The 26,604-nt window shown below is 47.3% G+C and overlaps 1 protein-coding gene across 3 annotated transcripts in view; it reads left to right on the forward strand.

Moving 5' to 3' along the window:
* SDK1 (sidekick cell adhesion molecule 1) overlaps positions 1 to 26,604 on the forward strand; it is a 978,776-nt gene extending 952,172 nt beyond the window's left edge. For all 3 annotated transcript variants that reach the window (XM_032259651.1, XM_032259652.1, XM_032259653.1), the window contains 4 exons: positions 467 to 604; positions 4,606 to 4,726; positions 9,174 to 9,303; positions 25,146 to 26,604. In XM_032259651.1, the coding sequence (XP_032115542.1) occupies positions 467 to 604; positions 4,606 to 4,726; positions 9,174 to 9,303; positions 25,146 to 25,406 (650 nt within the window). In that variant the 3' untranslated portion in view covers positions 25,407 to 26,604. The remainder of the gene's footprint in view (positions 1 to 466; positions 605 to 4,605; positions 4,727 to 9,173; positions 9,304 to 25,145) is intronic.

The raw sequence follows: 26,604 nt of genomic DNA on the forward strand, positions 1-26,604 counted from the left end.
TGTGTGTGTGTGTGTGTGTGTGTGTGTGTGTGTGTGTGTGTGTGTGTTTAGAGATGGGATCTCTCTACATTGCACCGTATCAGACGGAGTTTTTAAACAGATGAAATTAGGAGAAAGCAAGCAGGAAGGGCGGTTTTGGTGGGCAAGGTCAGGGCAAGGGCAAAGATGAGAAGTCTCCAGGGTATGGGGCAGCTTGGGGGACAGAGGAGCCTGGAACCTGATTCCATAGAAAAGGTGGAAAATGGGGACTGCTGAATTCCCAAAGCCTGCTGAGGACCCATGGTACTTCCTGAGCTTGTCCCATGGGAAAAGTTCACCCACCGGGCTGGACAGTGGTTTCATCTCACCTGTAACTGGGAGTTATCCGCCCCAGCCTTCCCCACCTCCCACCTGGCTCTCGGGAGGTGACTGCACCTGGAGTGTCTGCCCCACATCACTGCGTATCTGTGTCTTTTGCACTTCACAGCTCAAGTGGAAGCCCCGTTCTATGAGGAGTGGTGGTTCCTCCTGGTGATGGCTCTGTCCAGCCTGATCATCATCCTGCTGGTGGTGTTCGCCCTCGTCCTGCACGGGCAGAATAAGAAGTACAAGAACTGCAGCACAGGTGCGGTGTTGGCCCCTTCCTCCCCTTCCTCCCGTGTCCCACTGTGCCACTCGGCCAGAACGTGACATTCATTCTTCTCTCGTGCATCTGCCAGGCCAGTGTCCACTTTTCCATTTCATTTGCCTGTAGGTGCTGAGAGAGATGCAATAGCTTTTCTTTCTGGGGGCAGCCAGGTACAGCCCAGCAAGCCCTCGAGGCCTCAGTACCGAGATGCTGACCCTGCCTGCACTCAGATTAGCCATGTGTCTTGGATAAGGGGTTTGAGTCATCCAGCTTCAGAGATCCCTGCTCTGTACCTTTACTCAAATGCAATTGCTTTTTTTTTTTTTTTTTTTTTTTTGACAGAGTCTCAGTCTGTCACCCAGGTTGGAGTGCAGTTGTACAATTTTGGCTCATCGTAACCTCTACCTCCTGGATTCAAGCAATTCTCCTGCCTCAGCCTCCTGAGTAGCTTGGATTATAGGCACCCGCCACCACGCCCAGCTAATTTTCTTGTATTTTTAGTAGATACAGTGTTTCACCATGTTGGCCAGGCTAGTCTCGAATTCCTGACCTCAGGTGATCCACCCACCTTGGCCTCCCAAAGTGCAGGGATTACAGATGTGAGCCACCATGCCTGGCCTAATCACATTTTATAATACAATTAGAAAGCATGAGATGTGGCTGGGCATGGTGGCTTATGCCTGTAATCCTTTGGGAGGCTGTAGCACTTTGGGAGGCTAAGGCTAAGGATCACCTGAGCCTGTGAGCCATAATCACACCATTGCACTACAGCCTGGGCACCACAGCGAGATCCTGTCTCTTACAAAAAAAGTATAAACAGGAGGCATCTTATGCTATGTAATATAAAAACAGTGAACTGGGCACACCTCAGATGTTGATGTTTTGCTGTGGCTCACAGACTGTCACAGAAACATCTCCATGACATAGCTCTTCTCTCCACTGCAGCTTGAACCTTGCCTTGGGTCTGTGCTCCAGCTCTAAGCCAGGTCACTACTGTGTTTCCAGCACAAGCTCCACGCCAGGCATAGAGCAGACATTCTGTCAATAAGCATTTATCGCTGAATGAATCACTATCGTTAGTAAAGGAACAAATGAACGCAGGGTAAAGCCAGCCACAGAGAACATAGACCTTGTGACTCCATATACATGAAGGACAGGAACACCCACAGTGAATGGAAGTTTCCAGAAGGCAGAATCATGTTTGCCTCTTGGTGGAGAGGTATAAACAGGGAAGGTACATGAGAGAGCGTCACAGATGCTAAACATGCTCTATCTTCCTGCCTGCGTGGATGGTGGTGACATTCACAACCACAAAACGTCATTCTGAACACTCAAGATTAGCTCAGCCTGTACATTTGATTAACCTCAATTTAACAAACCTCATAATTACCAGTGAGACCACTTCTTTGGATAACAAGTATATAACTGAGCTCTAGACCGAAGCCTGTTTTTTGTTTTTTAAATAGAGGTGGGGTTTCACCACATTGGCAAGGCTGGTCTTGAACTCCAGGGCTCAAGTGATCCTCCCACCTCAGCCTTCCAAAGTGCTGGGATTACAGGCATGGGTCACAGACCCCGGCCTGTTTTGATACCATGGAGCATCCAACAGAGCTGTAACTGAGCCCAAGAACACAGTCACTTCTATGATGTCACCACACCCACTGGGCGGGACCTCTTCCTGAGCCCAGCTCATTGGTTGGAGGGTTTCCCATCAACTGGGTCTTCTCCTTTTGGAAAGGCGGATCCCTGATGAGCTGTTCTTAAAAAGAGGAGCTGGCTGCATTAGCCCCCTGGGCCAAGGAGCTGGGCAGAGTAGGTTCCTGACCCCAGCTACCAAGTCCCACCGTCCTTGTGCCAGAGGGGTTAAAAAAACCAGGCCCCTAAAATGCCTCCGAATTTGCTTCTATAATGTCAAGCAATTCATCCCTCAAAGAAAGGATTTTTTTTTTTCTGTATAAATTCACTTCTAACAAGTGTTCATAAATCAGATTTTATTCCTGTGGGATTTACAATGTATGAATGGCGTGTCATTTTCCCTGTTAATGCTATTACAGAATCCTGTGTCTGGTGCATAGAAAATCTCCCTGCCTTTCACTCTCCTCCTCCATCTGGAAAACAGACTTGAAAAGGCACATCTGACCTGCAGCTTCTGATGCTCAGCCTCACCCTGGAGTATTAATTTAACATCATAATTGAAGCCTGGAGAAAATAATACTTATCTTCCAGAATGTCTCCCGTCCTGCCCAGGAGACATGCAAAACTTAAACCTCTGCTGTTACGGCCTCCCTTGACACCCCTTCCTGTGTTCACTTCTTATCCTCCCATTCATATCTGAATTCCTTTCTGATCTTGGTTTCCACCTGCTCACCTCCCATCGTCCCAAATCCCCTCTCTCAGACAAGCCCATCTTTCATTTTCTGCTCTGTGTTCTTCTGTTACACACAAATAGAGCATTAAGGTTTAAGGCACATCAAAGGGGGGAGGAGCCTCTTGGGGTTTAGAAATGTCAATACACTTAGCAAATACCTGCTAAGCCCCTAGTATGTGTGTAGGTGCTGACTTGAGGGCCGGTGGGGGCACTGGGGAACATGATAGACTTAAGTCTGCACCTCGAAGAGCAAATATGTACATAGGTATGAGAAACAGAGGTCACTCTGTGTGGTCAGGGAGGACCCCTCTGGTCTCAGGGCATTTGAGCTGTGCACTGCAGGAAGTGATGAGAAGCCCAGAAAATACTGGGAGAAGGAGCTTCCAGCAAGAAGGAGATCCCCGAGGGAGAAACCTATGTTGGGGAGGGGCTGAGGGCTAGAAGGTGACATGGGGGTCAGCAGGGTGGACAGACCAGGCCAAGCTTGGGAGCAACTTGGAGGCCTTGGACTTTCCTGCACAATGAGATGAGAAAAGCCAGTGGAATTTCTTTTAAGTTATTTGATTTTTCAAAGCTTTATTTTTATTTGTTTGATCTGTTGATATATTTTAGAATATGTTTTGCTATGTATTTGTAACTTTGTGAATTTACTCTTTTTTTTTTGAGACAGAGTCTTACTCTGTCCCCCAGGCTAGAGTGCAGTGGTGCAATCTCGGCTCACTGCAACCTCCGCCTCCCAGGTTCAAGCGATTCTTATGTCTCAGCCTTCCAAGTAGCTGGGATTACAGGCGCACACCACCATGCCTGGCTGATTTTTTGTATTTTTAGTGGATATGGTGTTTCTCTGTGTTCCCCAGGCTGGTCTTGAACTCCTGGGCTCAGCAATCCACCTGCCTTGACCTCCCAAAGTGCTAGGATTACAGGCGTGAACCCCTGCACCCAGCCAATTTACTCTTTTTAAAAGGGTACGGTTCAGTGGGGAATGCACAGATACATGCAACCATGACCACAGTCAATTCTAGAACATTTGTATCACCTCAGAAGGAAGGCCTGTACCCTTTCTTTAGCTGTTACACTCCCATACATTTGTTTTTAATTCCTGTTTTGTTAAATGGTTGTGAATTTTTATTTTGAAATTTATTAAATATTTAACTTCCCTGGCTTTTAAAAAGCGTATGCATTCTTGGCCAGGTGCAGTGGCTCACACCTGCAATCCCAGAACTTTGAGATGCCAAGGCAGAAGGATCGCTTGAGGCCAGGAGTTCAAAACCAGCCTGGGTAACATAGTGAGACCCCATCTCTACCAAAACAAACAAACAAAAAAAATCAAAAAAAGTTCATGTGTTCTGAGTATATTTTCATAAAACACTGGCAAGAATGCTGGTATTTTAGGATCAGGCAGAACAATCTGAAATGCTAATATTGTCACTTTGTTCCAACACTGTGATCAATACCTAGCTTTTCTCCCCAGCTTGGCCCTAAGGGCCTTGGGGACTGAAACAGGTGTCCCCAGCTCTGGGCTCTGCATGCAGCAGGACTCAGGAGCTGCCTTGCTGGCCAGCACTGGCTTGGCACAGCTGCGGTGGCCACACCAGTAACATGTCTCTCCTGCTCTCCCTCCTGGCTTTAGGGAAGGGCATCTCCACCATGGAGGAGTCTGTGACCCTGGACAACGGAGGATTTGCTGCCCTGGAGCTCAGCAGTCGCCACCTCAATGTCAAGAGCACCTTCTCCAAGAAGAACGGGACCAGGTAGGCAGGCAGTGCTGTGACCCAGTATGCCGCACCCACCCAGGGACCTGAGCTGCAGGGCTGGGGTGCTGCCATTGATGGCCCATGTCCACTGGTGCCTCCAGCATCCACCATCCTGCCCCCACCCAGCCATGGTTCCAGGAAGCAAAACCTAACCCACTGGCAGGTGAGATCCCAAGCCCACCAGGGGCAGCCCTGAGTGTAGGAGAGACAGGGTTGGCAGAGTGGCTGGAAGTGTTTTCAGGGCATCTCTGGAGATTTAGAAAGAAGGTAGGGCCTCAGGTCTGTGGGAAGGACCTGGGACACCCAGTGGCTGCCAGGCTAGCCTTCTGTGTCCACTGTGGGCACCTTAGATCAGAGCGTTCCTAGTTCACGGAGGTGTTACCTGGGCTGCCGCAGGCCCAACCAGGTGTCCTCGCATGCAAGCCTGGTGCTTGTTGCTGATTTCATTGTTCTGTGTATTCCAAAGTTTTCTGTGCTGATTCACATTGCCATTTCATATGTGGATGTGACTGTGGGCAAGAAGGATTTTCACTACCAAAGCCTCTTAGCTTTTAATCCGTTTCCTAAATCCAGCAGGAAACAGGGTTTCTCCCAAAGAAGAGAGAGGATGACCTGAGTTTGCCTTTTTGATGTGGAGAGCGCCATCCTCTGATTTGAGTACCCTTGACTAAGGAGAAGGGCCAGGACTGGGGAGGGGTCTTGAGTGTCTGGAAGGAAAACCTCAAACACCTGAGGACGCTTCACCTGAAGAACAGACAGTCGGGGCCTTCCCGGGGTGCCCCAGCATCGGGGTGGAGAGAGCTCTTCTCCTTTGGCCAGACTCACCTTGGATTACACTTAGTTACAAGAGCATGGAAATCACACATCCTCCAGACCCAGAGAGACCCAAGGGTTTCCTTTTCCCTTCACTGTCTATAAAGCTGCAGGGGCCAGCAGTGCCTGGAGAGTCCCTATGCCACCCCCGCCCTCCACTGCAGTTTGGGAATCTCAGATCACTCGGATGCTGCCGAGGCATGGAGGGGGCCATCTCCTAGCGGCCAACCCTCTGCCAGCCCCACAGCTGCCAGTCGAGAGCACCGCAGGCTGCCACCCCACAAGGCCTTCCCTAAGGCTGGAGGCAGATGCTGGTGGTGACGTCTGATCACATCTTTCATTTGTCTACTGGGAGGCAAGTTTTTCCTGCCATGTAACAGAAACATGAAAAAGCAACCACAGGTAGTTTCAAGGCCGGGAGTAACTTGTCACTGAGAATTAAAAAATATTATATGCGCTGCTCCCTTGCTGCAAATCTGTCTTCTGAGTTCTGAGAAGAGACACTCACAGCCTTCAAGCACATTGCCCAAGAATAGACATTCGTTCAGTTCGTTAAGTCCATCTGCTTCCTAGGAAAAAGAAACATCATTTGATGGTGAGGTTGGAGGTTCTCAGCCCACAAAGACATTTCCCAGAGGGGGCCCCAGACCAGGAAGGAACCTCATATCTTCAGAACTAGTCTGCATGTGGCTCCAGGGGAAGGAGTTGTGAGCATGGTCTTACCTGGTGTTACGGGGAGGCAATCCCAGAAACCCCTTTCTAAAGAAGAGCTCTTGGGTAGGTGGGGACCAAGAGCCTTCCCCGAGACAGGAAGTATTTGAGATGCTTCAGGGCAGCCATGGAGGGGCGTGAGCAGGTCAGGGTGGAAGATGGAAGATTTTCTGCCTACATGGCTCCATCTCTGAGGCTCCCCAGCCCAGCTCATGACCTAAGGAGCTGTGTGAGTCTGCAGGGGCCACTGGGCCTGGGAGGATTTTACCCCTGCCCTCAGGCATTCCACCCTTGATCATTTAGAAGTGGCCGTCTCTAAAGCTCTAAGGTTACACCTCTCAATATGCATTCATGTATGCAGAACCCACTGCCTTATCATTTCCAGCTGATGGAAGCACAGAGCACAGGCCGAGACTTCTGGGTGGTCTAACACCAGCTGGGAGTTTGCTTCCCTGCTCTGCAAGTTGCACACTGCCCAGGGAGAGGGGCTGTTTGGTTTGATTTGTCCACCCAGGTCAGTGACTCCAGTTAAGCCCTGAACTTCCCAGTAGGGCCTGTTGCAAACTCTCCTGAGCCTGCTAAGACCCAAGGACAAAATAAAATTAAGATGGCAAAGGAAATAGATCCTTCCCTTCGGTTTTTAAATAAGCCATCACCTTTTCAGTCCTAGCAGTAGAACCCTGTATTAGTCTGTCCTCACATTGCTAATAAAGACATACCCAAGACTGGGTAACTTATAAAGGAAAGAGGTTTAATGGACTCACAGTTCCACATGGCTGGGGAGACCTCACAATCATGGCAAAAGGCAAGGAGCAAAGTCACACCTTACATGGCGGCAGGCAAAGAGACAGCTTGCATAGGAGAACTCCCCTTTATAAAACCATCAGATCATGTGAGACTTATTCACTATCATGAGAACAGCATTGGAAAGACCCACCCCCATGATTCAAGTACCTCCTACTGGGTCCCTCCCATGACACATGGGAATGATGGGAGCCACAATTCAAGATGAGATTTGGATGGGGACACAGCCAAACCATATCAGATCCCAAATGTGACTGAAGGAAAGGATTATCTGCTGGGAGGGAGAGGATCTGGGCAGGGACACCTGAGATTGATCCTATAGTGTCGTTCCCAAAATATCTGAAATACAGACACAGTTGATTTCTGTCTCTCCAATACACGTGTTGTGCTTCCAATTTCTTTGTGGAGAAGACACCATTTTAGCTCCTTAGATAAAAAGAGGTGCCCAAGTGTTTAGATGAGACATTGCATCTTTCACAAAATAAATTACCTTTGAAATAGAGAAAGAAAGGCCCTTGAGCCATCACTGGGCCTTTCCAGGAGAAACTGAGGCACACCCCAAGGGAGACAACACCCACTACACAAAGCCAGAGGTCTCCATCCCCTCCAGCCTTCCCAGCAGAGTCTCCAGCCAAGGCCTGGTTTCCTGTCCAGTAGCCTCTCCTTGCTTGATCACCCAGGGTTACTTCTCCCATTGAGGGATGAGAAGATGCTCCCTCTGCAGCCACCACTTGGCTCTGCACTCATTCCTTGTAGCATGAAGTGGGGCTTGCTGGGGCTGCTGGAGGTCCTGGACGTGGTCCCTTTGAGTGCACAGCTGCCTGTCTGACCGCTCACAGGCTGCTCTCACTATCAAGTCCCTGCACACCCTTCAGAGGACTAGGAAGCAGTCAGTCCTGCCTGGTTTGAAAATTCAGCAATGTTGTGCTCAGAGTTTTTCCCCAAGTTCTAACTTCTCCATCTGAAAAAATAGAAGCTGGGCTTTTACTCAGCTCAGATAGTCTCCCCTCTCAAGAGAGTATTCATTTTCTGTTGCTGTATGACAAATGACCATAAGTTTAGTAGCCTAAACCAACACCCATGTAGCACCACACAGTCTCCCTGGGGCAGGAGTCTGGGGACAGCTCAGCTAGTTCCTCTGCTCAGGGCCTCACATGGCTATAATCCAGGTGTATTTGGGCTGTGTTCTCATCTGGAGGCTCAACCGGGCAAGAATCCTCTCCCAAACTCATTGAGCCTGCTGACAGCCTGCATTTCCTTGTGGCTGCAGGACCAAGGGCCCCAGCTTCCTCCTGGCCCTCCTCTAGACATCTCCCTCATGTCCTGGAGGCTGCTCATGGTCCCCTGCCATGGGCTATTCACAACATGCTGTTTCTGCAAGACTAGCAAGAGCATCTCTGTCTCCAGCCGGCCAAGATGGGGCCTCCTATAATGTCATGTGATCATGGGAGTGAGGGGAGTAGTAGTTCTTCACCCATTCCATTTAATGTAACCAAGTCTTCTGTCTGCCATGTTCCACTGATTAGAGGCACATCACAGGCCCTTCCCACACTCAAAGGGTGGGATGATGGGGTTGAGGCAGTGATGGAGCCATCTTAGAATTCCATCAGCCAGAGAAGATGAACACTCCACAGCCAGACAAGGAGATCAAGCCTGGTGCAAACTTCCTTGATTCCCTCTTATCTGTAGGAGACAATTCCCACCCCTTAGTCTGGCAGATCAGACCCTTCCTCACAACTTCATCCTCATCTCTCTCCACCACACTCCCCTGCCTGCAGCTGGTGGGCACCCAAGCTCCCCAGCCTCCCATCAGTCCCGTCCTCAGGATGTTCTTTGTACATGAATGTCCCACTGTCCCTCCTGGCACAGACCAGCTCTTCCCCGGTGCCTGTAGGCCTAACACAGTCCCCACACTGACAGGCACTGGTACACGGGGGCTGTTGACTCACCAGATTGCCAGTGCTCAGCAGTTTTGGCATCAGTTGCCAAAGTGCCGTCAAAGGCTGTGGGTTTCCTCTTAGTCCAGCACAATAAAGCCCAGGTGCCAGGTTAGGAGGCCTCTGGGGGAGGGCGTCTTTTGCCCAGAGGGTAATTGTGGCATGGGTCCTCATCCTAGGTCCCCACCCCGGCCGAGCCCCGGCGGCCTGCACTACTCAGACGAGGACATCTGCAACAAGTACAATGGTGCCGCGCTGACCGAGAGCATGAGCCTCAAGGAGAAGTCGGCGGATGTGTCAGAATCCGAGGTCAGTGTCAGCGCCTACTTCCGCGCAGTGACCATGCACCCCTACTTCTGCAGGGAAACTTCTACCTTCTCATGCCGTCTTGTCCTATTTGAGTCTCGCAGCATCCTCACAGGCAGAGTCAAGGACAGAGGACTCTATTTTGCAGTTGGGAAAAACATAAGGGAGCCCAAGGTCAACCCCACAGCCTGCTCTGGGCCCCACAGGGCTCAACAGCCTCCAGCAGTCTAGACAGTCCAAGGCTGGTTTATGGATGAGCAGGTTCCAGTTTCCAAGTCCCAGAGTCTGCAGTGAGATAGACAAGGCTGGTACTCTCCATGAGGGGTGCATTGCAGAGCAGAGTGTGGGTGTTGCCTGGGCACCAGCAGACAGTGTCGGTTGGTTGCTGTCACATGCTCCATCTCATGTAGTCCTGGGGATAACTGGGCCTAAACCACCTCTTACGGATGGAGCCAGCGGGGCTCAGGGAGGATCAGTAACTTGCCCAGCGTGGACTGCTGCCCTGGAAGCCCATTCTCTCTCCGTTTCACTTTCAGAGATAAACATAGGTTGGTAGTCTCTAGACCCTAGTTAGAGTGGCAGCAGCTCTGATCCTGCAGGACGGATAGAAAATGTGAAACCTTCACCAGATAGGAGCTTCCTGCTCACCCCTGAACCTTCGCTTCCACACGTACCCTGCCAGCCTCCCACCTGCCCAGGGAGCTTCTGTTCTAGCTCCCTCCCTTGTGCTAAAGAAAAGGGATTTTCTCAATGCAGTTCCGGGTCAGGTATCAGGCTCAGGGTGAGCTCAGAGTCAGGATGTGTTCCTCTCCTCACTGAGCAGCTGGACCAGGGAGATGGCTTCCCCAAGAGTGTCAGCCTCCATGTGCTCCCTCCAGGACCCCAGGGCCTACCTGCCTCAGGCCTCCCCTGCAGCAGTTCAGAAGTGGAGTGTGTAGCCTGTGCAGTCTTGGTGTTCACCCACCAGGGCAGCCATGAGGGGGCTCCAAGGGGGTGCTCAGCACCCCTTCCCTACAGGTGCACCGTCTGAGTTTCTGACATTTACCAGCAAAGATGGCTGAAGCAGCAGTTGGAGAGGTTGCCCCATCAGTCCTGGACTTTTTTCTTTCAGATATGCCAGGACTGGAGAGGGATGAAAACCAGCCACCATTTGCTGGACACGTAGGCCTGCCCCACTTCCTGGCACTCATGTTCTAAATCAATATTTAATCTAAAACAAGTCTCACCTTCATTTTAACCTGAATTCAGGCCTTATTGAGCCCCAGGGCTCTATCAAATGGCTTCTTTTCAATTGTGGGTTGTAGATGAACTGCCCGTAGGAAGGGCCAGCAGGTGGGTGTGGCGAGGCTGGCTCTGCTTTGCTTCACGTGTTCTGTTTACAGAAGACGCTGGGTTCACTGTCGGTGCTGTAGCCTTGGGCTTGGCAAAAACAGCAGGTGGCAAAGCAGATGCTCGGAAAGGGACATTTGTCTAAAACTGAGGGGCTGTCAAGTGAAATCCTGCAAAACTGACCTGCCTTTTTGTGATAAGGAAAAAGCTTATCACAAGCTAGCTACATGTACAAAAGCAGCACGTGGGGCAGAGCAGGGCAGCCTCTGAGCAAGACAGTCTCCATCACCAAAGAGCTGCATCCCACAGCGCCAGTCCCGGGCCTGTCCCTGCTGCCAGGCTGCTGCTCTTTAGAGAATCCGGGCACTGTGGAGGTATCAGAGCTGTGGGTGGTTCCTGTGTGCTGCACACTTGCTGCTGTGTGTTTTCTGCACTCACTGTGGGCCAGGCCCAGGATGAATGTGCACTCCTGTGCTGTCCACCCTTGAGGTGGGGCCAGCCTCCCTATTGATCAGAGGCTGAGGTCGTCCAGCAGGCAGCTATTGAAGCTGACTCCCAGCAAGGCCCCTGTGTCTCCAGAGCTCAGTGTACCCCTCCCCTCCCCAGCATTCTCCTCCAGCCCCACATCAGAGGAGGGGAGGGAGGCATCCATGGAGGTGTGTCCTAGAGCAGGCGGGCAGGATTGGATCCGTGAACCCGAAGTTACTTGTACCTAAAAGCATTTTCTACATGAGCTAATGGAATGCACTGGTCTGTTTCTCCTCTCGCATGTGTGGTGTGTTTGGAGATTTAACATCGGCAAATTTTTATGGAAGGTTATTGAGCACACCCATGAACTGAGCTAACCATACATATTCACGCATGCAAATACAAGCACATATGCATACATGTGTACACATACACACATGCACATACATATACCTACACACCTGAATACATGTACACACGTGCATACACACATGCATACCTAAATACACAGCACATGCACATACCTAAATACACACACTCGCACACATGCACACATATGTACACGTATAAACATGCAAACATATACATAAACCTATACACCTGAATACACGCACACACATGCATACACACATGCATACCTAAATACATGCAACACATGCACATGCCTAAATATACACACACATATACACATGCACACATATGTACACATACACGGATGCACACACATATATATATACCTATACATCTGAATACATGCACACACATGCATACACACATGAATACCTAAATACACACGCACAACACATGCACATACCTAAATAGACACATGCATATATAAGTATACATACTGCATACATACATGTAACTACACACCTGAATACATTCACACACATACATATACCTGTACACCTGAATACATGCACACACATGCATAAACACACACCTAAATATATCCACATACACATACCTAAATATGTACATGCAAAAATTTGCATTTACAGACATATATCATATACACATACTCATACATATACCTACATACCTAAATACATGCACACATACACATATGCACATTCCTAAATATGCATGTGCAAAACTATACACATATTGTGTGTACACATGCACATGTATGCACACACCTAAAACATGCATGCATGCACACATATGCACACAGGTACATACCACACACATATACCATGTGCAAGTACACATGCACAGATACACATGCATACATATCTAAATACAAGTACAAACACATGCACACAACCATACATGCATACACATATATACATACATGCACAACACATATATACCTAAATACACACATGCACACACATACATACACACCTGCACATAGGCACACACACATATACATCTAAATACAAAAAACACACAGAGGTGGCAAGAGGGAGGGAGATGAGTGTGGGGAGAGGGGCAAAAGGGAAGAGGGCAGGACATGGAACCCACACTAAATGGAATTCTGCACAGAGGGTGTTATCATCCCATGTAACAGGCAGAAAGCCGAGGCTAAGAGTTTTTGAATGTCTTCCCTGAGACATGCACTGATGAGCTGGACTGAAGAGGCAGACCTCAGCGTCTAAGTGGAAATCCCATTTTCCCACCAGTCCTGTTCTCAGAACTAAGTCTCAGGCAGCATGGCTGGGGTGGCGAGGGTCCCAGGAGCCAGGCCACACTGTTCACATGTGGCAAGCCCTGTGCTGAAGGAAAGCATTCTCACAAATGCACCTCATGGTTCCTAGTGCCTTTTGGGTCACGGGCTGCATACACTCTCTCCACCTCAGGCAGAATTTCACCAAGGACCTGGGGTCCCAAGGCATCCCAGAAGTCTCTATAGACCCCTCCACCTAGTGTCCTGTGGAGTCCCAGCTAAGAATACCCACACCTGGACCATCTTGTGCTTCCCAGGTTCTTGGGCGGATAAAGCGTGGCCTCCCTTGTCTGTAGAGCTCTTTGCTGTGTAATCTTGCTGCATCCTGCTTTTGAAGCTTACGAATTTGAGGGATTTGAAGGCACTCAATATTCATGGGATCCCAACAGAGGGAACTGGGGACTTAGATCATTTTGGAAGTGCCAGCTCACATGGTAAAGTTCACTTTGAACCACTATTTGAAACAGCTGGATTGAGACATAATTCACATATCATACAATTCACCCATTTGAAGTACACAATTCTGTGGTTTTTAGTCCATTCACAAAGGTGTGCAGCCATTACCACAGTCAAATGTAGAACATTTCCATCAGCCCCCAAAACACCCTGTACTGATTAGCAGTCACTCCACCCACATAAGCCTGCAGCCAACCCCAGCTCTTGGCAACTGCTTAGCTACTTTCTACCTCTCTAGGTGTGCCCCTGTGGACCTCTCATCTAAATAAATCATACAGTATGTTGTCTTTTGTGACTAGCTTCTTTCACTTGCATGCTGATTTCAATGCATCTGAACCACTTTTACTAAGTCATCAATTTGTATGTTCCATCAGTTCTCTTTCACATTGTTATTAAATCTGACTTCAGTTCAGAATTTCTTCCGTCACAGAAAACAAACGTGTTATATTTTCCTTGACATATTTACCCATATGCTTTCTTGGAACAGAAGTATATTTTTTTGGTTGAGGGGACGAAGTCTCGCTCTATAGCCCAGGCTGGAGTGCAGTGGCACTATCTCAGCTCACTGCAACCTCAGCCTCCTGGGTTTAAGCGATTCTCATGCCTCAGCCTCCCAAGTAGCTGGGATTACAGGTGTCTGCCACTGTGCCTGGCTGATTTTTTGTATTTTTAGTAGAGACAGGGTTTCACCATATTGGCCAGGCTGGTCTCAAACTCTTGACCTCAAGTGATCTGCCCACCTCAGCCTCCTAAAGTGCTGGGATTACAGGCATGAGCCACCACACCCAGCTGGGAAGTGTATCTTTCTTTGTAGGGTCTAACGGAACACAGGCCAAGTGTCACAGGGCGATTTGAAAAGGCTGACATCTGACAATTAGTCCCTCCTAGTCCCAAACCCTACTCTAGTCAGGATCTTCTTTTTAAAAAATGCTTTATTGAGTTATAATTCACATACCATATACTTTGCCCATTTAGAATATACAATTCAATGGTTTTTAGTAGTTTCAGAGTTTTGCAATCATCTCCACTAATTTGGAACTTTTTTATCATTCTAAAAAGAAACCCCATAACTCTACCAGTCGCCTCCCGTTCCCTTCTCCCTCCAAACTCTGGCAACCACTCTCTGTCTCTATAGATTTGCCTGTTCTGAGCGTTTCCTATAACAGACTCGTGCAATGTGTGGTTTTGTGATTGGCTTATTTCACTCAGCAAAACGTTTTCAGGGTTCAACAGGGTTCACTGATGTATGTTGTGGCATATATCAGTACTTCATTTCTTTATTTGGGGGAAATTTTCATTGTATGGATACAACATATTTAGAAATCTGTTCATCAGTTGATGAACATTCGGGTTTGTTGTGTCTGGAATCCCCAAGAACACTCCCAAGTTCGCTAGAAGCACTCACAGAATTCAGCACACATCCTCATGACTAAGATGTATTATTACAGCAAAAGAATACGGAGCAAAATCGGCAAAGGGAAAATGTGCACAGAGCAAAGTCCAGGGGAGACCAGTTCATGCTTCCAAGAGTCCTCTCCTATAGAGGCACACAGGACACATTTAATCCTCTACCAGGCAGTTCTGAGGACACATGTGAATTGTTGTCTACCACAGCTTTACCATAGCCTTGCACTTAGAGCAAACTGCACCTGCAGGGTAGGTACTGATGACTAGAAACTCAGTGCCCAGGGTTTTTATTGGCAGCTGGTCACATAGGCATCCTCTGCCAAGCATGTAGCAAAACTCCAGACTCCAGAAAGAAAGCAAATATTTAGCATAAACCACATTATTTGTGCAGTTTAGCCACTGCACTCTTATAATTTAGGGAAAATGTTTTATCAATGAAAGGTACTTTTTACCAGTCAAGTTCCCAGATGCCAGCCAAGGGTAATCTTTGAGGCAGGATATTCTAAAGCTAGTTGTGTTAGGCCTGCTCTGTTAACTTTTTTCCACTTCAGATTATTTCTACTTTTATGCCCTTTATCTGGTTGAGTTTGGTGAATGTTTTTATTATCAAAAGGTTTGGAGTTTTGTCAGATGGTTTCTCTGTGTCTGGTTGGTTTTTGTCCTTTATTCTATTTATATGGCACATTATATTAACTGATGTTTGGATGTTAAACCTTGCATTCCTGCAGTAAATGCCCTTTGTTTATTTTGTATAATCCTTTCTATATGTTGCTGGATTCAGTTTGCAATATTGCTGAGCATTTTTATATCTATGCTTATAAGGGATACAGGTCTGTAGTTTATTTGTCTTACATATCTTTGGGTAATTTTTATATTAGCGTAACATTGGCCTTATTGAATGGTTTGGGAAGTATTACTTCCAAAGCTGGTATTAATTATTTAAATGTTTGGCAGATTTCATCAGTGAAGTCCTCTGGTCTTAGGCTTTTGTTTGTGGGGAGTTGTTAATTACAGATTTCATCTCTTTATTGGCTATAGATTTATTCAGTTTTTCCTTTGTTTGTTAAGTCAGTGTCACTCATTTGTGTCTTTCTAAGGATTTTTAATGTTATCTCATTAATTTGTTAAGATACAGTTGCTTATAGTTGTATACAGTTATTATCCTTCATTTCTGTAAAGGCAGTGTTAATTAATATCCCTAATTCATTCCTGATTTTAATAATTTGAGTCTTCTTTCTCTTATTTCTGTTTAAAGTTTTGTCAGTTAATCTTTGCAGAGAACTAACTGTAGTTTCATTGATTTTCTCTTTTATTTTTCGACTTTATATTTTATTTATTTCTACTCTAATCTTTATGACTTTCTTTTTTCTGCCTGCTTTGGAGTTAGTTTGCTCTTCTTTTTTCAATTTTCTGAGTTGGAAGTTTAGGTTGTTGATTTGAGATCTTTCTTTTTTTGTAAACACAGGACTTTATGGCTAAAACCCCACTAAGAACTGTGTTAACCGCATCGCATAAGTGTTGCTATGTTATGCTTTTATTTTACTTATCTCAAAGTACTTTTTAAATTTTCTCTGTAATTTCTTCTTTGACACAATTGTTATTTAGGGCTATGTTTTACATTTTCTCATATTTGTGAATTTCCCACATTTTCTCCTGTTATTTATTTCTAATTGTGCCCTATTTTAGTCAGAGAAACCTATTTTATATATTTATTTTCAGTCCTTTAAAATTCACTGGGTCTTGTTTTAAGGCCTGGCACATGGTCTATACTGGAGCATGTTTCCTACCTACTTGAGAAAATGTGTCATTCTGCTGCTTTGGGTGGAGTGTTCTGTATGTGTCTGTAGCTCTGGTTGATTTATAATGTTGTTTCCATCTTTGATATGTCTGATCTTCTCAGTTTTTCCATTTGCTAATATATTGAAATATCTATTTGTATTGAATTGTCTGTTTCTCTCTTCACATCGATTCATTTAATTTCATGTATTTTGAGGCTCTGTTGTTAGGTATGTGTATATTTATAATTGTTACATCCTCTTGTTATATTTACCCTTTTATCAGGTATTTGCTTTCTAATTAAGATATGTCTTATATCTTTATTCTCTATTTTCCATTATCAGCTTCTTTTTGTTAAATTAATTTTCCAAATATATCATTTTGACTTCCTTGTTTTTGCTTTTGCTATATTTATTTGGTTATTTTTGTTAGTGGCTTACTCTAGTTTTAGTATCTACTTAAGATTTATAGTAAATTTTGGTGACTTAGGGGAACTTTACTCCTATAGCTGTATTTTTTTCCTTTTCTTTTTGTGCTATTATTATACATATTTTGCCTGTAGATTAATACTTTTTATCAAATTTGGGAAACTTTAAGTCATTATTGAGTATTTTTTTTTTTTGCTTTTTTCTCTTTCTCCTTTCATTCTGATATTCTTATGACACGTATGTTGGTGCTCTTAGTGCTGTCTCAGATTTATCAGAGGCTCTGTCAATTTTTAAGTCTTTTTTTCAGATGCATAATCTCTATCAATCTATCTTCAAGTGGACTGATTCTTTCCTCTGCCAGCTCAAGTCTACTATTGAGCCTATCTAATGAATTTTAAATTTCAGTTATTACATTTTTCAACTCAAGAACTTCCCACTTGTGTTTTTTAAGTAATTTCTATCACTTTATTGATATTCTTCAATTGTGATCATACATTTCTTTCATTTTATAAACATGATCTTCTTTAGTTATTTGAACATAATTATAATAGCTACCTTTGAAGTCTTTGCCTGCTTAGTCCAATGTTTAGGCACCCTCAGAGGCTACCTTCTTTTTATTGTTTTCCTGTGTATGCATTATACTTCCCTGGGTTTGTTTGAAAACAGATCATATTTTATAATATATTGTAATAACTGAATAATGATATTCATGCCTCCTTGAGGGTTATTGTTGCTTGCTTATTTGCTTGTTTTTTCAGTGATTTGGCTGGATTCGTTCAGTAAAGTCCATTTCCCCTGCATTGTGTATGCTCTGATGTTGCTCCTCAGTCTTGGGCAATGCATAGCGTCTTCCTGCCTCCCAGGGATGGCTGTGGTTTTAGCTGGGCTCACTTTTCCTGTCCCCATTAAGATTCTGGGTGGTTTACCACTACTGGTATCAACCCAGCAGTCCACCTCCACTACTTGCTAGCTCTGGTTTTTTCAGCAATGCCTTAGTGCATAAATTGCTCCACACCTCTGATCCAGTTGAAGTCCAGCTTTTCTGCAGTTACCAGATGCTGTCAGTCTTTGAAGCTTGCACTGACACTAAGAGGCCTCTTCTTAGCTTCAGAAGTCTCTTTTCCTGGTTCTCTCTGTTAAACTTCCATTGTTGCTGACATGGAGCTATCAGCTTCCTCTTCATCCCTTACCCCTAAAGGCTCCACAGTGTTCGACAATGTCCTTAGGTATGCTCTGTTCCAAATAAAGTCATTTTCCTCAGGTGGAGCTGGAAGCTCTCTGTTCTTATAGACTAACTGTCCATCTCATGCAGGACCTCTGTGTCACTGCACCAAAGCTGGAGGTGAGGACAATAGCCTCCTTCTTCCATAGTGACATACTTGCCACACAAGTGGGGCACTGGGTTGAGAGGGCAGTCCCTGGACTTCTGGGCTTGCTGCTCCCAGTGTGGGACTTCTTCCTACAAACAGGCTGGGGTGTGGGCAATCAGGGCCCAGTATTCTTGGCCTGCCACACCTGGTATAGACTCCCAGCCTCCTAGCAAAGGCTGGATGAGGGACAGGAGCCCCAGTACTCTTGGCCATCTCTGCCTAGAATAGAGCTTCTTCAACATGGAGCTGGGTTGGGGGAAAGGGGAAGATGGGTAAGAGATGCCAGAACTTTCCTCTCCAAGGTAAATTCCTAGACCAGGAGCCCTGCCATGTTGCCATATCTGCCCAGAGTAGTTTCTGTCACACTGGGCTGGGGGCATTGGGTAGGGAGAGTAGGTCATGGCTCAGGCACCACAGACTCTCATTATTAGGTGAGATTTACCAGATTTTCTTGTATAAATCTTTCTCCATTTGCTATCTACTCTTAGCACCATTGCCCAAGACTTTTTTTTTTTTTTTTTTTTGAGAGGGAGACTTGCTCTGTCACCCAGGCTGGAGTACAGTGGCATGATCTTGGCTCACTGTAACCTCCACCTGCCAGGTTCAAGTGATTCTCCTGCCTCAGCCTCCCAAGTAGTTGGGATTGCAGGTGTGCAGCCCCATGCCTGACTATTTTTTGTATTTTTAGTACAGATGGGGTTTTGCTATGTTGGCCAGACTGGTCTCTAACTCCTGACCTCAGGTGATCCACTTGCCTGGGCCTCCCAAAGTGCTGGGATTACAGGCATGAACCACTGCACCCAGCCTTCAAAGATTTTAGATGGTTGTTTATAAAATACTTTTCACCTGTTAAATGAAACTGAGGAGAGGGTCTGCTGACCTCCTCACATTGCCATTCCAGAAATAGCCTTGCCTTCATGACTAGTAACTGTGATATTCAGAGGGGATTGGGAAGAAATATGGGCTTTGGCCTGGTCCCTTAACACCAAATTTACAAAGACAGAATCAAGTCACAGAACTATAGAAAAGGCTGTTAGAGAGAGAAGAAAGCATTGCAGGGCAAACAGTCAGAAAGCTGCTCAGCAATGGAATAAACCCAAAAGCTGCAATGCTGTTTTCAAATAGGACTATCTAAAAATGGCTTGGATTTAGATGAAGGTTTAAGATGTTTATCCTCTCTACTGGAGGCAGCTTATAGATTTGAATATATTATAAACCGAGATGTTAGGAATAAAGAGTAATGTACGTCCTTGGCCCTGGCTTCAATCCAGTGTTTTGATACAGCATGTTTGCTGGTTAGAACCATGGGCAGAGGCAGGCTTCTCCTGCTCACCCTCTTCTCCCAGGGCCCAGGGTATAAGAGTGAGAAGCCCTATGCAGTCTCTGCTAGAAAAACTGTCTTGAGAAGCTGAGATCTCACTAAGAAAACAGGGATGCCATCCTTTTATCCCCAGGGCATTTTTAAACCACTCTCAGAACTATTGCTAAAGTGAAAATCCTGCGAATCAGTTCCCAGGTGCACAGAGGCCTGCCTGACCCGAGGTGCTGCTCTGAATTATACCATAAGTGTCACACGACACATGCTGTGGCTATTCCCAATTTTCTGTTTAGAAACTGGAAGGTTTGTCATGGTTTTATCACAGGGCTGCTTATGAATGATATCTGCTGTTCCAATCACGTTAAAAATTGTTTTTGAAATCCAAAGAAACTGTCTTTAAAATCCGTCCTGCTCCGACCAACTTAGACCAACCCCATCGTACCTAATTAATTCCTTAATAATATTTGAGTCTTTCATCTTGCCAATATAATACCCAAGGTGTTGAGATTATCTTTATTGGCTACTTTCCAGGCAGGTCTGCACCTTTAGAAACTCTCACAGTCAGTCTGACACCACATCCAATCACATTCTGTCCTTCCAGGGTTTCCTGGGAAACCGACACACATCACACAGGAAACTTACCAAAAAAGGACCCTGCAGCATTTCTTTTTTGTCAGTAATTGTAACTCACTAAAATACATCCCCATTAAAAAATAATAATGTCATACAAGTAATAAACAGAGCAGGCAGCAGGAGGAAGAATGGCATTTTAAGATTGTGGTTTCTCAAAGAGGCAATGACAGGGGCCGAGCAGAAGCCAGGAAGCTCAGCTTTTAGCTCCAGCTCTGCCTGGCATTTATTTGTCATGTGGCCCTGGGTGTATTCTCACTTCCCCTCCCTAAATAGAGAGCAAGAAGGAAGAGAAACCTCTTGGAGCCTCTTGTCTCTGCTTCTTTCTGCACAATGGTTTTGTTCTCCCTGATTGGCTGTTATTATAGATCACTTGGCTGGGTCTGTGGCCAGTAGCCACTCAGAACTCACCGCCTCTCAGCTTTTCTCCCCAGAACAAAGCATGCCTCCCTTCCAGCTGCAGTGTGAAAAAAAGAAAAAAAAAATCCCAGGATAAGACCCTGATTCGCTGAACTGAAGTCATATGCCCAACCATCAGCCAATCACAGTTTTCTGAGAGACAGGCTAGCCCGTCCATGTGGTGTGGAAGAACTGCTTTCTTCAAAGAAGGGGTTGGGGCCCAGATGCAAATGACAGGAATCACTGTGAGCTGGACAACCACATACTCCCAATTTGTGTCTCCTGCCAGGCCCCCTTCTTGGCACCCACATGTGTCACAGACTCTTCTCTTGAAACTATAGGACTTTTAGATCTTTGGCTGAGGAAACACATCATAATAACATAGCAACATACATACAAGCCGTAAAAGAAATGGTATAAACACGCAGATGGGCGTGGGCCGTGTGTCATATTCATTCTCTAAGGAGTTCTGGACATGCTCTTGGAAATGTAGACTCCAGCAAGAGCTCAGCAGTCCCTTCTGGACCACCCCTAGGCCCCACCTGACATGAACCCTGCTTCCCTACAGCCTGGCAAGGGCATGCAGGGGGCAGAGAGATGCCCAAAGAGTCACCAAGTGGGTGCAAGACAGACTAACTGAAACAGAATTCATGACATGCCCTCCCACTGCAATTGATGATTTCTCCACCATGCAGAGACAATTTTCATATAAGACTCACCCATATAAATAGTGTCTCTCTATTTTTTCTAGAACTGCGGTTGAAGGTTTCTCCTCCCTGCTACCAGAAAGACTTTATTTCTGTCACCTTTGGCTGAGAAACCAGGCTGGTTCTGGCCCCAGTCTGGCCCCGGCCAGTATGACCCAAAGAAGGTCACTTGCATTTGGGGATGTTGATTCTTTCAGACACAAGACAAGAAAATCGAATCCAGTCACCACTTCTCTTGTTTTTCCACACCAGGATCCCTTGTGGTAGGGAAGTTGAACCGGGAAGACCCCTGGGACCTGGGAATATAGTCAAAAGAGGGTGAAAGTCTTGAACCTCATACTTGACCTTCAAATGATAATGAACCCTAACCCCAGCCTATGAAACCTAGCACTAAATTTCTGTCATTCGTTCCTAACCATTCTGTGAATTTTTCACAAGAAAAGTGATACCTTCACTGCATTTCAATACGTGTGATTTTCCCTAAGCTTCAGGAGGTTTCAGTTCCAAGTTCGTCTCCAAAGAAGTAACAGATCCGGTTCAGGGGCGAATCGTGGATTCCTTTGGCTTCTTTCGAATGATCTTTGCTCTGTTTTCTTCTGTTTGCGTTTACACAGAGCTTCCCTTTGTAAGCCACCTCAAGGCCTTTAGAAAACAGATGAAGAATAAATCTTAAACAGGCTGGGCATGGTGGCTCATGCCTGTAATCCCAGCACTTTGGGAGGCTAAGGCAGGCAGATGACCTGAGGTCAGTTGTTCAAGACCAGCCCGGCCAACATGGTAAAGCCCCATTTCTACTAAAAATAGAAAAATTAGCCAGGTGTGGTGGTGGACACCTGAAATCTCAGCTACTCGGGAGGTTGAGGCCGGAGACTCACTTGAACTGGGGAAGTGGAGGTTGCAGTGAGCCAAGATAGTGCCACTGCACTCCAGCCTGGGCTACAAGAGTGAAACTCCATTAAATAAATAAATAAATCTTAAACAGCCACAAATACAGATCCCTGATCTCTTAGCTAAAAACCTTGAGACCAGATATATTTAAGAATTCCGTGTTTTTCAAGTTTGGGAGTACATTGTATGTTAAGGAGCAGCTCCAGTAGGGTCAGGCCAGCACTTTGTGATCAAACACATTAGTCTGCTTGTAGCAAAACATGAGAATGTTCACACTGAATGGCCCTACATCAGTTCAGCCAAGGGTAAGCTGCCAAGTTAGCTCAAGTCAGCTCAGCCTTCACCATCAAATGAGTTATTAAAAAGCCTTTTAAGTTTCAGAGCATTGTGGGTTTTGGAATTTGGAATAGGGGGTTGTAGAACCTGTTCAGAAGATCCAAGAGGATTCAAGCCTGGAGCTGGGAGGAAGTCGCAGGATCTGCGGAGGTGGGTGAGCGCTCGGGGGTTGGGAGTCAGGTGCAAGCTCCCGCCTAGCCTCTCCTGCGAGCCTTGCTTAGCTATTCATAAAGTGGAACAATAACATCTGCATCATAGGATCCTCTGCCAGTTGCAAAGATCACAGCGGGGCATTAATCTGGAATGTAACTGGCGTTCTCGAAAAAGGAGCCGCTGCCACGTTTATCATCCTCTCTCGACGAAGGAGAAGTAGGCTGATCGGGGGTCCCAGTGTATGTGGGAAGACACATCTTACCTCTGCAATTCTCCTAAATGCAGAGGAGCCACAGATGGATTCAGCTGTTCTGTTTATTGTACCATAAACCAGTTTACACTTAATATTCAGAAAAGTCCCAAATCTGTGACTCACTATTACTTTCACATAAATACTCCAGTTAGAGCTAGATTTTCAGTCTGTGTCCCCAAATCCCAGGAGTCTCTGGCTCCCTGCTACACCTCCATGGGGTTTCTGCACAGCCTGGAGGCTGATTGCTCACACAGGCTTCCGGGACGGACGCGCATCCCCTGGTGCGGGATAGTGTCAGCTCACGGATCAGATCTTCCTGCCTGGGTGCTGATGTGGGTAATTCACTCTCCGACTGTCAGATGAGAGAGCAGCTGGCAGGAACATCGCACCCAGGGATGCTTCTGTTTTCCTGGGTCTCAGTGTGGACTCCCTGAAAAATTAGGGGAGCTGGCAGCTCTCCCATCCCCTGCCCCCCCTCCCCTGCCAGCTGCAAGGACACTGCTCACACACCCTAGGGGGAACTGGATTTGCAACTTTCCTTCTAGAATGTTTACTTCTGAAAGAGCTGCTGTTGCTGGCAATGGGGCCCACTTCTGGAGCCACAGCCCCCCATCTAAATATCCACAAGGCACAGCTCCCAGCCTGACCGCTGATCAGAGTCCTCAGGGGGCCTCTAAATGTACATTCCCAGGCCTCCCCCAGACCCACGGAGTCAGGATCGCTGGAGCCACACCCAGGAATCTGCTACCTTAACACACAGCTGATAATTCTCAGATGGCATTTCGAGGCAGCTCACTCTTTTACCTCCTCCCTGGTTCCCTTGATACCCTCTGGGGAGAGAAAAAGGGCAGCTCCGCCTGACCCCTGTGAGAGATGGGGGCCCTGGGAGGTACCTTAGTGTTGGTTCCACAGCAGAGCCTCAGTCTCTGTGTCGGCAGGTGGATCCCCTAGGAGCTCGGGAAGCTCCCAGGACACACAGGTGAGGGTCCCGTGATGATTCCGTGCATCTGGGAGGATGTGGCACTTACCAGCAAAACTGAGACCTTCACCTTCTTGGGGAAAAAAAATACCCATTTCAGCCTCTACTTACTCTTTTTTTTTTTTTTTTTTTGGAGACAGAGTCTTGCTCTGTTGCCCAAGCTGGAGTGCAGGGGTTCGATCTCAGCTCACTGTACCTCTGCCTCCCAGGTTCAAGGGATTCTCCTGCCTCAGCCTCCCAAGTAGCTGGGATTACAGGCACCTGCCACCACACCCAGCAAATTTTTGTATTTTTAGTAGAGATGGGGTCTCACCATGTTGGCCAGGCTGGTCACGATGTCGTGACCTTGTGATCTGCCCGCCTTAGCCTTCCAAAGTCCGCTTTCTCCTTTAACAGTCCTTCCAATGACTTTGCATCATAGAAAACATGTGGGGTCCAAGTTCTTAATGGAATCTGCTGATTTACTTTATTAAAAGGGGGAAAACCTCAAAGGGACTGATCTTCAAACATCAGTGGGAGGCCTCAGGCCACTTTTCCAGGTGTTTGAGAGGCCAGGCCATTCCGTACCTGGTGGGGAGAGACATATGAGGCACCTGGCTTATTCAGGCGGTTCCATTGCTTGGCCTCCCCACCCTTGGAGGGCTCCATGGATGTGATGTTGCAGGGTCACTTGCAAGGGGAGGATGCACCCCTCCCCTCCCATCCCCACTCTTCCCCTCTGCATCATCACCTCCAGAATCCTTTCACTTTGCCCTTAGCAGCCCAAGTCTTAGTCTCAGGCAAGCCGAAGACCCAGGTCTTCCCCCAGCCCTGGGTCTCTTCTATGTTACGATCCATGGGGCAGGCAGAGTTCCCTCGGGGCTGTGTGCAGAGGCCACATAGACCTTTGCTGGGATAGGGAGGTTGTGTAGACCTCTCATGGGGTTAGGAAGCCTGTGTAGACCTGTCCTGGAGTGGGGAGGCGGTGTAGACCTCTCCTGAAGAAAGGAGGCCGTGTAGACCTCTCCTGGGTGGAGGCCCAGCTCTTCTCAGAGACCAGCTGGTGCAGAGTGAGGGGGCTGCATGCAGCTGAGAAAGCAGTGTTGGCCAGGCCTGGATCAGAGAGGGAGTGCTGTGGGGGGCTGCTTGCTCTCCCGTGTAGAGAGGTAGAGGGCTTGAGACCGCGACACGGTCCCCCACCCGGCGAGTTGCCCCCACCGCCAGGCCTCGCCCAGCGCGCTCTGGCCCTCAATGGCCACGCCCTGCCCTGCGCTTACACAGCCTCTCTACTGCCCCGCAGGCTACCGACTCCGAGTACGAGGAGGCACTGCCCAAGCACTCGTTCGTGAACCACTACATGAGCGACCCCACCTACTACAATTCGTGGAAGCGCCGGGCCCAGGGCCGCGCACCTGCGCCGCACAGGTACGAGGCGGTGGCTGGCTCCGAGGCAGGCGCGCAGCTGCACCCGGTCATCACCACGCAGAGCGCGGGCGGCGTCTACACCCCAGCTGGCCCCGGCGCGCGGACTCCGCTCACCGGCTTCTCCTCCTTCGTGTGAGCGCGGTGCCGCGCCTCCCTCAGGGCGGAACGGAGGCTAACTGCGGAGTCTATTTTTGTTAAGACAATCAACTCCAATAACTGAGCTGAAGTTTTTGTTTAAAAAAATAATTCTGATAAGTGATGATTTTACCTACTTGTGGACACTAGATTTCAATTAGGAAGGTTTTTTTAAATGGCTTTTTGTAACATCGCTGCAGGAAGCAGGTTTCTTTCTTTTTCTTTTCTTTTTAAGAGAAGGTGTATCTCACTGGTGCAATGGCTTGGCACCTCCGGGGCCTGGGAGGACCTCAGACCTCCCCAGCCCTTGGTTTCTCCATCTTCAAGACCAACTAGGAAGGCTCAAGCAGGGAGAGGGAGTGGAGAGTCAGGTGACATCTCAGAGCTGCCCCGGCTGGTCCCTGTCTCTTTCTACCTCCTCTTCCAGAGAACCAGCGGCTCACACCCTTCTCAACACAGGACATCCTGGCTCACAGCTCACTCCTGGGGTCGGAAAACCAAACGTTTTTCCCTGGGCTCAGCGCTTTTTGTCCCAACTTCATCCATTTCTGAAATGTTCTCACTCAGCAGTTTCTAGGCAAAGAGTCACCTTTCAGGTTCCCGACGGCCAGGCAGGGATGTTCAGGTGTGACCCAGCTGTCGCCCTCTGCGTCACTGCTGTGGTGCGGTCTTGAGGCTCTTCTGCCTGTCCTTCCTCCTTCCTTCCCACCTGACAGAGTGGGAGTAGGGGGCCTCGCCATGCCGGCCCTCTCCTCCCCACAACACAGCACACGGCCAACTCCACGGGACACGAGGACACAGAACGGCTTCTCCAGGATTGCTTGTTACGTAGGAAGCGTGCATTGTTAACCAGAGTATTTTTTAAATCTTTTTATCTTTTTTTAAACGATGTCACATGAAATGAATGCGTCTTTGCTGTCTCCAGGTGCCTTTTTATTCATTGTTCAGCTTTGTATGTGGGAAAGATGAAAAACAACAGTGTCTGCAAATAAAGCAAAATAGCTCTGAGAACACACGCTCCCGACTTGCCTCGTGCACGCCAGGCTGCCCTTCCCTCTGTCCTGCCTCCCTCGGCAGCCACCGCTTCTCCACCGCTGGTGCTGCTGCTGCCCCCTCTCCCAGTCTGAGGCCAGCTTTTAGCCTTAACAGGTTTTCTGGAAATATTTTCTTTTTCTTTAATCATCCTTGTTTGGTTTAAA

The sequence above is a fragment of the Sapajus apella genome, unplaced genomic scaffold (genome assembly GCF_009761245.1).
Source record: "Sapajus apella isolate SASKATOON/1434 unplaced genomic scaffold, GSC_monkey_1.0 scaffold110, whole genome shotgun sequence".
NCBI lineage: Eukaryota > Metazoa > Chordata > Mammalia > Primates > Cebidae > Sapajus > Sapajus apella.